Source organism: Macaca nemestrina, chromosome 15, assembly GCF_043159975.1.
Source record: "Macaca nemestrina isolate mMacNem1 chromosome 15, mMacNem.hap1, whole genome shotgun sequence".
In the NCBI taxonomy this organism is placed as follows: Eukaryota; Metazoa; Chordata; class Mammalia; order Primates; family Cercopithecidae; genus Macaca; species Macaca nemestrina.
Window position 1 is genome coordinate 110,987,471 of NC_092139.1, and position 13,383 is coordinate 111,000,853.

At 57.5% G+C, this 13,383-nt stretch overlaps 1 protein-coding gene across 5 annotated transcripts in view; it reads right to left on the reverse strand.

Annotated features, from left to right (window-relative positions):
* The window catches only part of LOC105464322 (signal peptide, CUB domain and EGF like domain containing 1), a 148,291-nt gene that overhangs the window by 50,124 nt on the left and 84,784 nt on the right, over positions 1-13,383 (reverse strand). For 3 of the 5 annotated variants that reach the window (XM_011712109.2, XM_011712111.2, XM_071080697.1), the window contains 2 exons: positions 11,831-11,947; positions 9,066-9,155 (listed from right to left, as the gene is read on the reverse strand). The exons of 1 other annotated variant lie outside the window; for it this stretch is intronic. In XM_011712109.2, coding sequence (XP_011710411.2) covers positions 9,066-9,155; positions 11,831-11,947 — 207 coding nt within the window. The remainder of the gene's footprint in view (positions 1-9,065; positions 9,156-11,830; positions 11,948-13,383) is intronic. One more of the 5 variants, XM_011712110.2, reaches the window with a different exon arrangement.

Sequence of the window (13,383 nt, forward strand, 5' to 3'; positions counted from 1 at the left end):
CCTGTGGGTGGGCTCCCTGGGGCCCATCCACAGGAGGCATCACAGCCGTGCCCCAGGAGGTTTGGGGGATTGAGATGCGGCAGGGGGAAGGAGCTGGTGAGGGCATGCAGCTGGAAAGCAGCTGGGCCAGTGCTCTTCCTGTGCACCAGGCGGCCCCTCCAGCTGTGTGTGCCCAGGGAGGCTTGGGGACCTGAAAACCAACAGCTGACACTCACTGAGCATGCTCATGCCGGGCCCTGTGCAAAGCCTGGGGAGGCAGAGCTATCACCTGCCTGCCCCTGGAGGGGGAGGGGTGTGGGGTAGAGGGAACCGGATGAGCTGCTTTCACCTGAGCTTTGGTTTCCTTATCTGTAACACTAAACCTTGCAGGTTGCTGGGAACATTGAACATGTCTGGTATACAAAGAGCCCAGCCTGGAGGCTGCTCAACAGAGGGAAGCCTTGCTCCGGGTTTCTGCGAGCTGCCCTGGAGACGTGGCTGAGGACAGATTAAACAACAACCTGGGGCAGAAGGAGGCAGTGCCCAGTGTCTGAGTACAAACCTCTGCTTCCAGGTGGGCCTCCAGCAGTGGTGCACTCCCTACCCCCACCCTCCCCCGCCGTGACTTCACGGGGATTGGGGCGGGACAGGGGGTAGCTGGCACCTGGAGCCTGTGTCCATGCTCTCTCCCTCTCCCTCTCCAGAGCTTCAGCCTGGGAGCTGTGCGGGCCGCCTGGAGGGGTCCGGGTTACAGGCACCAGGCGCTGTCAATCCTGCCGGGTCTCCAGGGCTCCTGTCGGTCCACCACTATGAACTGACCAACGCCAGGCTGGCTCTGGGCTTCTTGTCTCACTGTCTGGGACTTGCCGTCAAGGTTTTGTTTCTCTCTGGCATTCCAGAGTGCCCTAGTGACATGCTCATGGCCAGTGATGGCGAAGAAGGAAAGGATGGAAAGCGGCTGAGCGCCTGCTACGGGCCACACACGGGGCCAGGAGCAGCCTGTCTAGTGCCTCAGCTAAGCTTCTCCAGAGACTAGAAGCCATCTTTGTAAATGAGAAACTGAAGCTCAGATGTGAGCTGGCCCTGGGGTGCTGGCGGAGTTGGTCACTGGGGAAGCCAGGACTGAATCTGGGTCTGACTCTAGAATCTGGTTCAGGATAACCAGAAAGGAGTCACCGTGTGCTTGACTGGAGTGAAGCTCCAACCACGGATTTCTCTGCTCTTAGAACAAAATGCATGGTCCTTAAAGCAATGACACAGCCTGGTGAGCAACCTGAAACCACCCACCTTCCTTGGGTCAGACCAGGAAATCTGGCCTCAGGAAGCTGCGGGCTGCTGGGAGCTGCCTGCTACTCCTCAGTCAAGTCAGGGCTAACCTTGGCCTGCAGCCAACACCTGGCCCACCCTTAGCTGGATCCAGCTAGAGAGAGGCAAGGGCAGCTTGGATGGGGAGGGCCAGCAGGAGGAGCAGGCCGTTGCCCCCCAGGCAGGTGGGGTGAGAGGAAGCCAGCGGGCAGGGTGGCAGAGGGACCTGGTCGGGTGGGCCTGTTTTTACACATGGGCTCCTCCTGAGAATGCAGGTGAAGAGGGTGCCCTGTTCTCGGGAGCCTTCCATTTACAGCTCCAGTGGACATCGGTATTACCATGTCGGCCTGCAGGGCCAGGGGGCCACGGGGGTCAGGACTGGATTAGCAAAAATGGCAGGAGATCACAGAGGGCACTGAGGTTGCATCTCAAAGGGCTTTGGGGCTTTGGGGCCCACTTAGACCAGCGGCCAAGAAACCTAGGGAGGGTTAAGGCAGGGCTGGAGCCTGTTCAGATTTGTGCCAAAGCAAAGAGGGCTCTGGCTGTGGCCTCACAGGGAGACAGGAAGGCTGGGCCAGAATCCAGGAGAGAGGAACCAGGGCAGGCAGTGAGATGTGCTCTTGGGTATTTAAACATTAGATGAGAGTTGAGGGCCAAAAGGAGCAGATGGGGGTCAAGTGTGCCCCACCTCCATTGGGATGGAGTACAGTGGGAAGGAAGCTGGGGGGCGAAGGGTAGGGCCACCCAAGAATGCCAGGGCCCAACGCACAAGGTGGCCTTGGGTGGGCCACATCCTCTCTAAGCCTCAACCTCCCATCCAGGCCAGGCAATGCCCTGAGCCCTCATCTTTTCTCTACTAAGCCCTGCCTGGTCCTGCGACTCCACCTACCCTCCAGCCCTCAGCACAGCTGAGTCGCCATCACCTATCTCCCGCTACCAGCCCCGGCTGTGCATGCGAGACAGTGAGGGACTCAACTGAGGGCAGGGCTCAGGACTCAACCTGGCTGGGGGCCCCAGCTGACCAGACACCAGCCACACTTGGAGCCAGTCCAGTGACTGAGGCATAGCTTGACCACCTGATCCTTCTGTAACAGGAGCCCAGTCCCTGCAGCTCAGTGGGCAGGGAGGCCACGACTTGAGAGGGGCTTGCCCCCACTTTCCTTCAGCCAGGTCACCTGCTGAGCACTGGTCCTGGGCAGCTGCCCCGTGTCATCACCTCCCTCACCAGCACTCAGACCTGCCTGAGCCCCTTCCCACTTCCAAGCACGTCCACGCTCCCGGGCCCGCCTTCTCTCTGAGCTGGATACCAGCCGCCTGGGCACTGAGGCCCCATCCATCCCCCGGCACCTCCTCCAGGAAGCCATCATTCATGTGCTGAGCCAACTAGCCTCACCCATCCTCTTGCTCTGGGCAAGGCCCTGTGCTGTGCCCTGAGGGGGGCGCCAAGCTGGCAAAGACCTAGCTTCTGCCTCCAGTCAGGGGGTGCTGGTGGAGGAAGGGTGAGTGGTGGGACAGGGGAGAGGAGGAAGGTCCAGTGAGGTTTGGACGAGCAAAAGGCAGCCTTTGCCAGGTAGAACCACCCAAGATGGCACCTGGGTAGAGAGATGAGGGTGTGACCCATGGAGGCAGGGAGTCCAGGAAAGGCTGAGCGTGCAGGGCCAGAGGAACAGACAGAGGTGGCTTCCAGGAGTGGGTGAATGTGCGGGGTGGGGGCAGGGACATAGATTGGTGAAATCAGGGACACCCAGGAGCCTGGAGATGGGAGCTGCAGAAGAGGAGGTGCACACGGGGTGCAGGGGAGCTAGTGGGGAGAAGCAGGAATGCATATGTCCGTATGAGAAGTGACATTGGCCAGGCCGCTCAGGGTGGCTGTACAGTTAAATGAGGCTGGGGACAGTGTGGGACACAGTGTGTGCCCCTTGTGTCAGCCACCATTTCCACAGTGGCCTCCACTATCCTCGGTCTTCCCTGGCCTCCCGGTTCTCCGGCCTCTCTGCCTGCTTTTCTCAGGATAAACAGCCCTTTACCAGGCTCTGGCCTGTGTGCTGGGCCCTTCCAACCTTTCTCTCACTTCCAGCTCCTTTGAGCCTGGCAGAGTGAAGCAGGTCATGGCCATCTGTAGCCCCGTGAGCTCCAGAGGGAAAGCTCCTCCCTTCTCCCCCTGCTAGCAGGACAGTGGGCGCTGAGTGCGGCCACGCGGCCCAGAGGGCTTGGCTGGGGGTGGGCAGGACAGGGATGTCGGGATGGCTGGGGAGACAGGTCTAGGGGCAGAAGGGTGGAGAAAAGCCAGGGGAAGCCTGGGACTCCACCCAGCCCCGCCTGCTCACCTGCAGATCCGTCCCTGGCGGCTTCCCTTTCTGGTGCTTTGCCCTCCGTGCCCCAACTGCGTCACACAGGTGACGCACAGTGAGTGCTTCCTACGTGCCTGGTGCCGCTCTAAGCACCTGCTATGTAGTGGCTCCTTTCATCCTCAAATCTACAGGAAGTACACACCATCACGATCGCCATTTTACAGCTGAGGAAACAGGCTGAGGGAAGTTAAAAAACTCGCCTGAGCAAGCACAGCTTTCAGGGAGTGGACAGAACTGGTACCCAGGCCTCACTCCAAGACCAAACCTCTTCCCTCTCCTCGGGATGCCTGGGGGCTCCTGCAGGTCTGGGCCTGTTTCCTGGGAGATGCCCAGGCAGTGTCTGCTGTTTAAGGGAGTCACGGATGCTGCGACTGCTCCCAGGCTCTGTCTGGCACTGGCCTGGGGAACACTGATGAAGATGGCTCTAACGGTACAGAGGGACAGGGAAGGCTCAGGGGGGCCCTGTCCCCGCTGGAGCCCAAGGTCCCCTCAGGCCAGGCACTGCTTCTTGGGCAGTGTTCCTCTTTGCTCTGACCTCCATAAGCATCGCCAAGCACCCACTCCTGGCCAGATCCAGACAGGAGGCAGAAAAGGTTGGGCCTATATCGGACGAGGTGGAGCAGTTCAGGGAGCCAGGGAGGAGCAGCCGCAGGGGTGCGGGGGCAGGAGTTCCCAGCTGCCTTTCTGTGCTCCCATGTCCTCATCTCTAAAACACTCGCACTGCTCTCAGGGTGGCTGTGGGGTTCAGGTAAACACGCGGCAGAGTGCAAGGCCCAGAGAGAGATCGGGCTGAGTGTCAACTCAGATTGGGCCCCCTGGCCTGCAGCTCAGGCCCTGCGGCTCTCCTGGTTGTGGTGGGACCCCTGGAATGGGCTGGCTGTGAGTTCTGCTGATGTCGTGCCCACAGGAGGAATATCACAGCCAGAACTGCTGCTGGGCCTGCAGAGCCGTGTCCCTCAGGCCTGTTCCGCTCCTAACTTGGGGCCCTGGACTTGGGAGTCCATGGGGCTGGGACCTAGGCCCAGGCTTTGCTCCCTGGCTATCTGGCCTCTCTTCTCAGGGCCTCAGGGTCTTCATCTGTGAAGTGGGGACAGCTGCCTCCCAGGGCTGTGGGGTCACTCACTGGACAGCTGCCCGGAAAGTCCCTTGCAAACTACAGAGGTGAGGCCGGAGAGCTGGGGCAGAGGGAATGGGCTGAAGATACACCCCCAAGGCTGCCTGAGGGACAGTGGGTGCCCACAGCCGGGGCAGCCAGTGGAGCTTCCATGAGGGGGGTGGGGTGCATCCCACACCCTCAGGACTGGTTTCAGAGGAGGCTCGTGGTCCTGGGCCTCAGCCAGTGAAGAGGGCAGGAGTGGGCTCTGCCCTAACAGAGGGTTCCTTCAGCCCAAGCAGAACCATCTGTTTTAGGCAGAATAATGCCCCCTTAAAATGCCCACATCCTAATCCCCAGAAACTGTGACCCCACCTGGCAGCAGGGACTCTGCAGATGTGCAAGGACCACGAGACGGGAAATTATCCTGGATTATCTGGAGGGGCCCAGCGTGATCACGGGGGTCCTTGAGAGTAACCGAGGGAGGTGGCAGAGGTGGGTCAGAAACAGCGGTGAGGACTGGGGTGGGTCAGGTTGCTGGCTCTGAAGGTGGAGGAGGGGCCGCGGGACAAGGAACGTGGGCAACTCTAGAAGCTGGAAAGGCAAGGAAGGGGATTCGCCCCTGGGGCCTCCAGAAGGAAGCAGCCCTGCTGACATCTTGAATTTAGCCCAGTGAGACCCAGGTCAAATGTCTGACCTACAGAAGATAATAAACCTGCATTGTCTTAAGCAACTGAGATTGCGGGAATCTGTTGGCAGCGGCAAGTGGAGCGGAATACTGCACCTATCCTGAGCATGCTCCAGGGAGACGGGCTTGACTGAGGACCTGGAGCTGACCAGTGTGGCGCACCGCACCCCAACAACCTTGCCACAAGCAGCGTCCCGGGGGCCTGAGGTAAGCTCCCATGATGCACCCTTTGCTGGGTACCCAGATGTTTCATGAAAGTCTCCTAGATAATTGAAATTTATCACTTTAACCTGCAAATCCAACAATTTTAACTGATTGAAATGAGAGTCTACAATTGGTCCCACATTTTGGGGCCTCTTTAAAGTAAACATAGTTACTCTGTTCTTCACCTGTGCTCAGGGACTGGGGTGATTATGACAAAGAACAACTGCCGGGCGCAGCTGAGAATCCAGTGGCCCAGGCCGCCGTGCTGGAGGTATTCTCTCTCTCCGGCCACACTCTAGACTTACAACAACTGCGCCTCCCACTGAGGGCACCCCCCTCCCTCACTGGAGCCAGAATCCCGGCTCGGTCCTGCCCAGCTGCATGGCTGGAGCCCTTAGCCCCTCTGAGCCGCAGTGTCCTCCCCTCCGTGGTTTCTAAGAGATGGTCACTTTGGCTTGAAGCTTCCGCCAGGGGCCGGGGGTCTGAGCATCTAGCCGCTCTCATGGGAAGCTGGCCAGTGCTGCAGTCAAGGGCACAGACTCTGGAGCCACGTGGTCCAGGATCTGACCTCACCGTGAAACTCCTCGGTGTCTCACTTTTCTCATCTATCACTGGCTCCTTCTGCCTGTGCCTGTCCTACCCTTCTCCCCTCCCGGAACCCCAAAAGGGGCTCAGGCTGCCCACAGGCCCAGGATCTACTGGGACGAACTGCCTGTAATCTCTCCCACAGGTCAGCAATCCTGGCAGCGTGAACAGATGAGGATGACCCAGTTCTGAGCCCCTCACCATCTCGGCTGCTCTCCCCACGTAGCGACTGGCTCTGAACGTGATGCCCCGGTGCGCCTGACCAGCATGGGGCAGGACGGGAACGGTCACCTCCCTTACTCTCCATACCTTACCTCCATTAATACAGCATGGGGCAGGATGGGAACGGTCACCTCCCTTACCTTCCATACCGTGCCTCTATTAATACAACGTGGGGGCAGCCACACCTCATCAGGAGCTACTGGTTAGGGCCTGAAGTCCAGCAGGATCCTGTGTCTTTACCCCACAGTCTGTTCTTAGAGGAGATGGTGCTAAGAGTGATGAGCTTGTGAGAGAGGGGCTCACTGGTGCTCTAGACTTGAGGCCCCCACACTGACCCTCCTCAGAAGCCCGAGTCTGGTTCCTAGTTCAGAGGTGAGGCCTTGGCTGTTGGCTCTCCCTTTGCTTTGTGCTGGAGGAAACCGGAGGAGAAATCTCTTCCGTCTGGGGCAGGACACGCTCTAAGGGGCGGCACGGGAGGATTCTGATCATCACAGAGGTGGGGGTGCGGGGGAGGGTCCCCACCCAGATGCCTGGCACAGAGATCTGCTTGATCTGTTCCTTCAGTCAGTCTTCCAAACCCAGGCTGAGGCTACCTGCATTCTCAGGGCCTCCGTCCTCACCTCCTGACCCCGCACCAGGGTCTGGTTCTGGGCCTTTATCCACTGACTCCCATTTTTGAATGCAAGCACAGAGGCCCTCCTCCCCACCCTGCATTACCCATTTACAGGATGCCAACCCAGCGCGGCCCTCTTCCACCACCCATCCTCTTGCTGGGAAGGTTGCGGGGCACCTGAGGGGCCCCAGCTCCTGGTCCTGCCTGGCTGTGGAGCTCTGGCCTCAGAAGGTACTGCCTGCTTCTCCTAGTAAGTAAGACCGAGGGCCCTGGGCCCCCTGAGACCTGAGAGTGGCCTCAGAACAGTGACATCTCTGGGGCTCCCTCCACCTGCCCCCAGCCACCCTTCCAGAAAGTTCATAGCACTGACTCATGCCTGCCTGGACGGCAGTGGTCATACCTGTTGGCTGTGGCTGAGGCTGGAGGCTCAAAGCCAACCCAATCTGCCATCTCCGGCTCTTCCCAGGCCAACCTGGACTGTCCAAGTCAACAAGACAGACCCGTCCAGAGAATTTGCAGAGAACTAGCTTCCAGCCTGAGCTTGCCCTGTCTGCCTGTGTGACCAGAGGTCAATGCTCTGACCTCTCTGGTCCTTACTCTTTTCATCTGAGAAAGAGGGCTGCACCTGTCCTGTCCAGCATGGACTTAGGGTTCATAGAGCACCATCAGCCAGACCCATGAGCGCCTTGAAGCCCCTAAGGAGTGAGCAGGCCTGAAGCCTTCTCAGCAGCACACAAGGCCATATCCCCTGTGGCCCCCAGACCTCCCTCCTGCTTCCTCTCTAGATGCCTAGGTCCCCCTGAGGTCCACAAGGGGGCCATGAAACAAAGCCACCTCTCTGGGACCTTCAGGCTCTGACCTTCACATGGCCCTGCAACCCTGATGCTTGAGACAGCCCACACGGTCAGGACTTCTGCGTAGAGCTCAGCCCTGCAGGGTAGTGTGTGACCTTGGGCAAGCCAGGGCACCCCAGCGAACCTTAGTCTCTTCTTCAGAGAAATGGAGACTGCAATCCCTGACTCCATCACTGCAAACACTGGTGTGAGCTATCTGAGAGCCATTAAGAAGGTCGTGACAACCCTAGGCGACCACAGCTATGCTCAGGAGGTCCTGGGCAGCTGGCGAAGCCCGGAGGCCAGCAGAACAGCAGAACTGACTGATAGAGAAGAACGAGTAGATGAGGAAGTCTGCTTTCCACTGTGCACACACTGAGCTCTGTCCAAGAGCAGTGATATTTCCTCTTCCTTCTCTTTCTCCTCACATCGGTCCCTGATCAGCCCTGCCAGCAGGCTTCCCAAGACACCCTAAGCAGCAGGTGGCTTTTTCCCTGAGAGGTCCTGGAGGTCCTGGCTGGTAGGTTCCCTCCCAGGAGAGGAGATGGGTAAGGACTCTTCTGCCCAGACCCGTCTACTCAAATGCCCTCTTTTGCGGCTGAGTCTCAGTGCTGCTTTGCTGACCCTGGGAATCCTAACTGTGTACGTGGGTGTTTACGCAAGTGGGGGAGCTTTATGGCACAGGTCTCCTTACACGCACAGGCCAGTGGATGCTAGCCCTGGGCTCTTTGCTACAAACATACAAACAAAGAACAAACGTGTTTGATGGTGGGTAAAAACTTTAAAAAGGAAAAAGTGAGTTCACACCTGGAGTGGAGCCCCCCGCACTCACACGACACGCGGGACTGCACACACGTGGGCACACCCCACAACACAGACATATGCCCCCACACACACACGTCACACGCACACACAGCACACACACACCCATGTCCACATGCCAGTGCACACCCGAGACACACACTTGCACACACATGCACACATGCACACAGGCGCACATACACACGCGCACACACATGCACACATACGCGAACACACGCACGCACACACGTACACACACGCGCGCACACACACGTGTACACACACACGTGCACACACACGTGCACACACACGTGTACACACACACGTGCACACACACGTGTACACACACACACGTGCAAGTACGACAAAGGAAGTGGAAGAAAAGTGTTACCCATGAGTAGCCGCCGTTTCACCCGCTTGTCCACATCAGCTACTGACGTGGCATTGAACTGAGAGCGCTCAATTGCAGCCTCATCCTTCTCTAAAACACAAGTAAGGGACAAACACGGAGCCAGTGGTTAATGACAGCCCACTTCCCGCGGCCCAAGACAGTCAGCCTCTCGGCGTGGTGCACGCAAAGCCAACACCGCATGCCGGCCAGCTCGGCAGCCTCGCCGAGGGGCTAATCCCAGGAACCTCCAAGGTCGGGGTGTTCAGGGCAAAGCAGAGAGGCAGCGAGGGCGGGGGCGGGGGGACGTGCAGGAAAGGAGGAATGACCACAAAGTGACCTGGGACACAGAGGGGACTCAGGGCCCATGGGCAAGCAGACAGAGGAGGAGGCTGAGGTCAGGGCAGACAGGACCTGTCTGCAGAGAGCCACAGAAGCAGAGAAGCACCACCATGGTGCTTTATGGTGCTTTACGGAGACACAAGTGATTACAGACCCCCGTGGCTCAGGCTGGAGAGGCAGGCACAGGACAAGGCACAGGACAAGGGGACAGGGCCACAAGGTCCGGTGATGGATGCACTGAGACAGCAGAGGCTCTGTCACAGGGATGTGAAGGGGTGTCAACACTCATGCAAAATTAAGAACAAAACATAGGAGATACACACACACACACACACACACACACACACACACACACACAATGGATCCAATAGAATAGACAGAAAAACCACGGGATCGATTTGGGCAGCGCTGGTTGCCTGCTTGTCTATAGAGGACTAGGGCTAAACATTCAAGTGCTCAACAAGGGGATGCAAAGAGGGATCGCTTATTTTAGGAGCATGCAGGGGACAAGCGGCCCCGAGTGGGCCAGGGAGCATCCTGGCTATGCCAAGAGGCTTCCTGTGGAGGGGCAGGTGAGGTTAGCTGGGTTGATTTTCTTTGCTCAGAGGGAAATGTGTGGAGACATTCGTTCCCAAGGGGGACACGGATGAACAGTGGGCGAAGGCAGGTGAAGGCATCTCTTCCTGGCCAGGAGTGGAAGTAGCAGCAGCAGGGGCCGGGTAAGGAAGGTGGTTTCTAACGAGAGGGGAGGGAAGGTGGGGCGGGGGAAGTTACTTTAGAAAGGAGATCCAAGCAGGGGCCTTCACATGCAGTAGACATCGAAAAATAAAAAAGGAAGAAAGGATGATTCGGTGGACGAGACAAGATGTGTTAGACAAAGGCTGGGTGTGTCTGGCCCGGCAGCTCTTTGCACTGCCCCTGTGGCCGCAGAGTCGGCTCCAGCAGAGGTAGCAAACCCTGCGGGAGACCTCGAGCAGACGAGACAGGAGGGAGGCTGGGTGGCCTGGGAGAGTCCCAGGCCGGACAGTGGAGGGAGAGAGGCAGGAGGAGAGGAGGTTCTAGATGGGATCAGGCTGCAATAGAGACACTGGTTTGAGACCGGGTTTGGCTTTTAATTCTTTTTCAATTGGTTGGTTGGTTTGGTTTGGCTTTTGGCTCTGAAAATAATTAATGAACGTCAGTTATCAGACAAGACAGGCAATCAGGGACCATCACCAGAAAAGCAAGATAAATGAGATAAAAATGAAATATAAAATGGTTGTCTGAAAGAAGAGACCACACAGAGGAAGGGAGAGCCACCGCAGGCAGCAGAACCCGTGATGACAGCCCCGGACTACAGAGGTGACAGCCTGGCACCCGCCCAGGCCCTGCTCCCTGAGACCCAAGGGAGTAGCGTCCTGGGGGACAGGGCGGGGGGGCACACCCTGGCCTCATGGGCTTCTGTCTGCCGACCAATCCTTTCCTGTCCCCTGAGTCTCCCTCAAGAAGTATCTTCCAGATTGACAATAAGAAATGGGGCCTAAAAAAATAACTGACTTGTGTTGGGTTTCTAAAGTTTGCCAGCACAGGGAGGGTTGAACTCTGGCACCAACTCTGAAACTCCACCCTTTCTCAGTTAAAAAATTTGCTGTTATTTTTAAATGGGAGAAAAAAACCTACTAGTGATTATGGCATGAAATAATCACAAATATTCAAGCTTCCTCTTGGAACTAGGGACCAGGAGGAAGGAGGTGACGGAGACTCAGATCAAGACTCCATGTGACAGGTGAGAGACGGGCTGGGGCAGCGGCGGGAAGAGCGGACTTCAGGTTGGGGAGAAAGGCCAGCAGGGGCCCGGCAGCTCGGAGAGACCAGCAGTGAAAACGCCACACCCACGCAGGGCCCACACTGTCCACCTCCCCTGGAGTTTAGTCAGTGACCACTGAAAGCAGAGTTCTGAGGAAACCTCTCGGTTTTCCAGACGGCCGTGGGCAGCTCCCACGACTAACGTGGCTGTGTGCAGTTACCTGAATCTGGCTGTTTTCCGTACCAGGGGAGGAAACACCTGGGTTTCTGAACAGAAGGTCTTAGGTGTGTACACCTCCCTTCTCCCCACACACCCACACCCCCTGCCTGGGGCCACCCCTCACTTCCAGGACGAGGACGTGCGGAACCCCCGCTGCTAGGGAACCCACGTCAGGCGTCGCCAGGGAACACGAAGCAGAAGAGCCTAGTCCTGGGGGCTGCGGGCCCAGAGAAGCCTCCCCAGAAAGCTTCCCCAGGGGGGCCGGCCATCCCCACCATTGCCATGGGCTTGCCTTTCCTTATTTCCCTGGAGCTTCCTTCCAGGGAACCCGGATGTGGCAGGGTGCTGGCCCTGCTGGTGCACGCATGGGGGGTGGGGGCGGGGGGTGCAAGGGTGGCGTGCGGCAGAGGTGCCTACTTACCGATGCACGTGCGACCGTCTGAGTGGAGGGCGTACTTCTGGTGGCAGCCACACATGGGGCCTGTGTCTGTGTCCTCACAGCTGTGCTGGCAGCCTCCGTTTCCATAGTTACAGGTTACTAGTTAGGCCCAAAGTGTACACACGTGTGTATAAACAGAACAACAAAAACGATTAGTTTGTCGGTGTTGGCTGCTTCCTTCGGGGTTTGGGGAAACTGAGGCCTAAGAGCATCAGTGGGTAGGGTCATGAGGCTCGCCGGGCAACGGGTGCGCGTTTCCCTGCACTTCAGCCCCTCCAGGGACCAGGCCTGGAGTCACTCACTGCCTAGAGCTGAACTGGGGTGGGACAGAATGGACTTGGGGTTGTCTAGGCTTTGATCAGAGCAGGCACAGAGCTGATGCGCTCAGATGGCGGTAGATGAAGACAGCTTCATCCTTCCCAGGCTGCAGGACCCTTTACAGCCTGTCTCGATGGGGCAAATGTTTGTCAATGCCAGGACGTACTTGTCAAGCTGTCGGGGGAGCGACATGGCGGCCCGTGGTTCCAGGTGACGCTCATTTCCTTAGTTCTGGCAGAGCTTTCCTTCCTCTGTCTGTCTTGGGGCGTGTGGATGTCTCCACGGACGTCCCCTCTCAGAGTCCCAGGGGCCATCTCAAACTCTATCCCCTCAAAGCCCTAATCCTCCGGGAGCTCGGCAATGTCTGAACAGACAGACTCATGCAAATTAATGTCATCTAAGGTACCGTTTTGAAAATCACCTAAATAATAACCACGTTCCACTGTTTTCAATGGCTGTGGCCTGGAGGATCTGGTGCCTTTCAGCCCAGAATCTCAACATGTTTCACATCAGCAATCTGGGTTGGCTGAAAAGGGGGCAGAACAAAAAGGAGTCTGAAGTAGATAAAACTACAAATTCAAGTTTATTTGCACACATGGTCTGTCTCCAGGGTGAGAGGGATCTCTAGAGGGGAGCAAGGTGACCCAGGTGCTCCCCAGGGGTTGTAGGGCCCCTGCCTGGTGATGCTGGCGAGACAGCTGCACGCCCATCCCCTGAACGCAAATGTGCACGAGGACCTCAGTATGGGGCGTGTTCTTGGATACTTTAACCATCTGTCCAGAATTCAAGCTACACTCTAATTTATTATGCAAAACCCTAGTGATCAAATATGCAAAAATAAATCCCAGACCAAGTATGATTAGAGGGGCAAAAACCCCAAATCCTGAGAGTTTGAATAAATTCTGTTCTATTAGGTTGACCCCTGAGCACAGCTGGTACCAGAGGGAGGTCAGTTGGTGGCAACTCCCAGAGAAGGATCTCAAACATTTCAGAACTGACTTCTCAGCTCATCTCCTTCACAGAGACCGACGCAGGGCCTTCCTGCCCACCTGTCCTGAGTGACGGGGTGCCTCAACCTTGGACACGTGCCGTCTCCACAGCGGGTGAGGAGGATGTCAAGAAAATGGCTTGGTATGGGGACAGGTGTCTGCTCAGTGCCTCAGATGCTGTCCTCTGTAACCAGAGGCTCTAAGTGGCTGCTCCTCCTTCCATAGGGA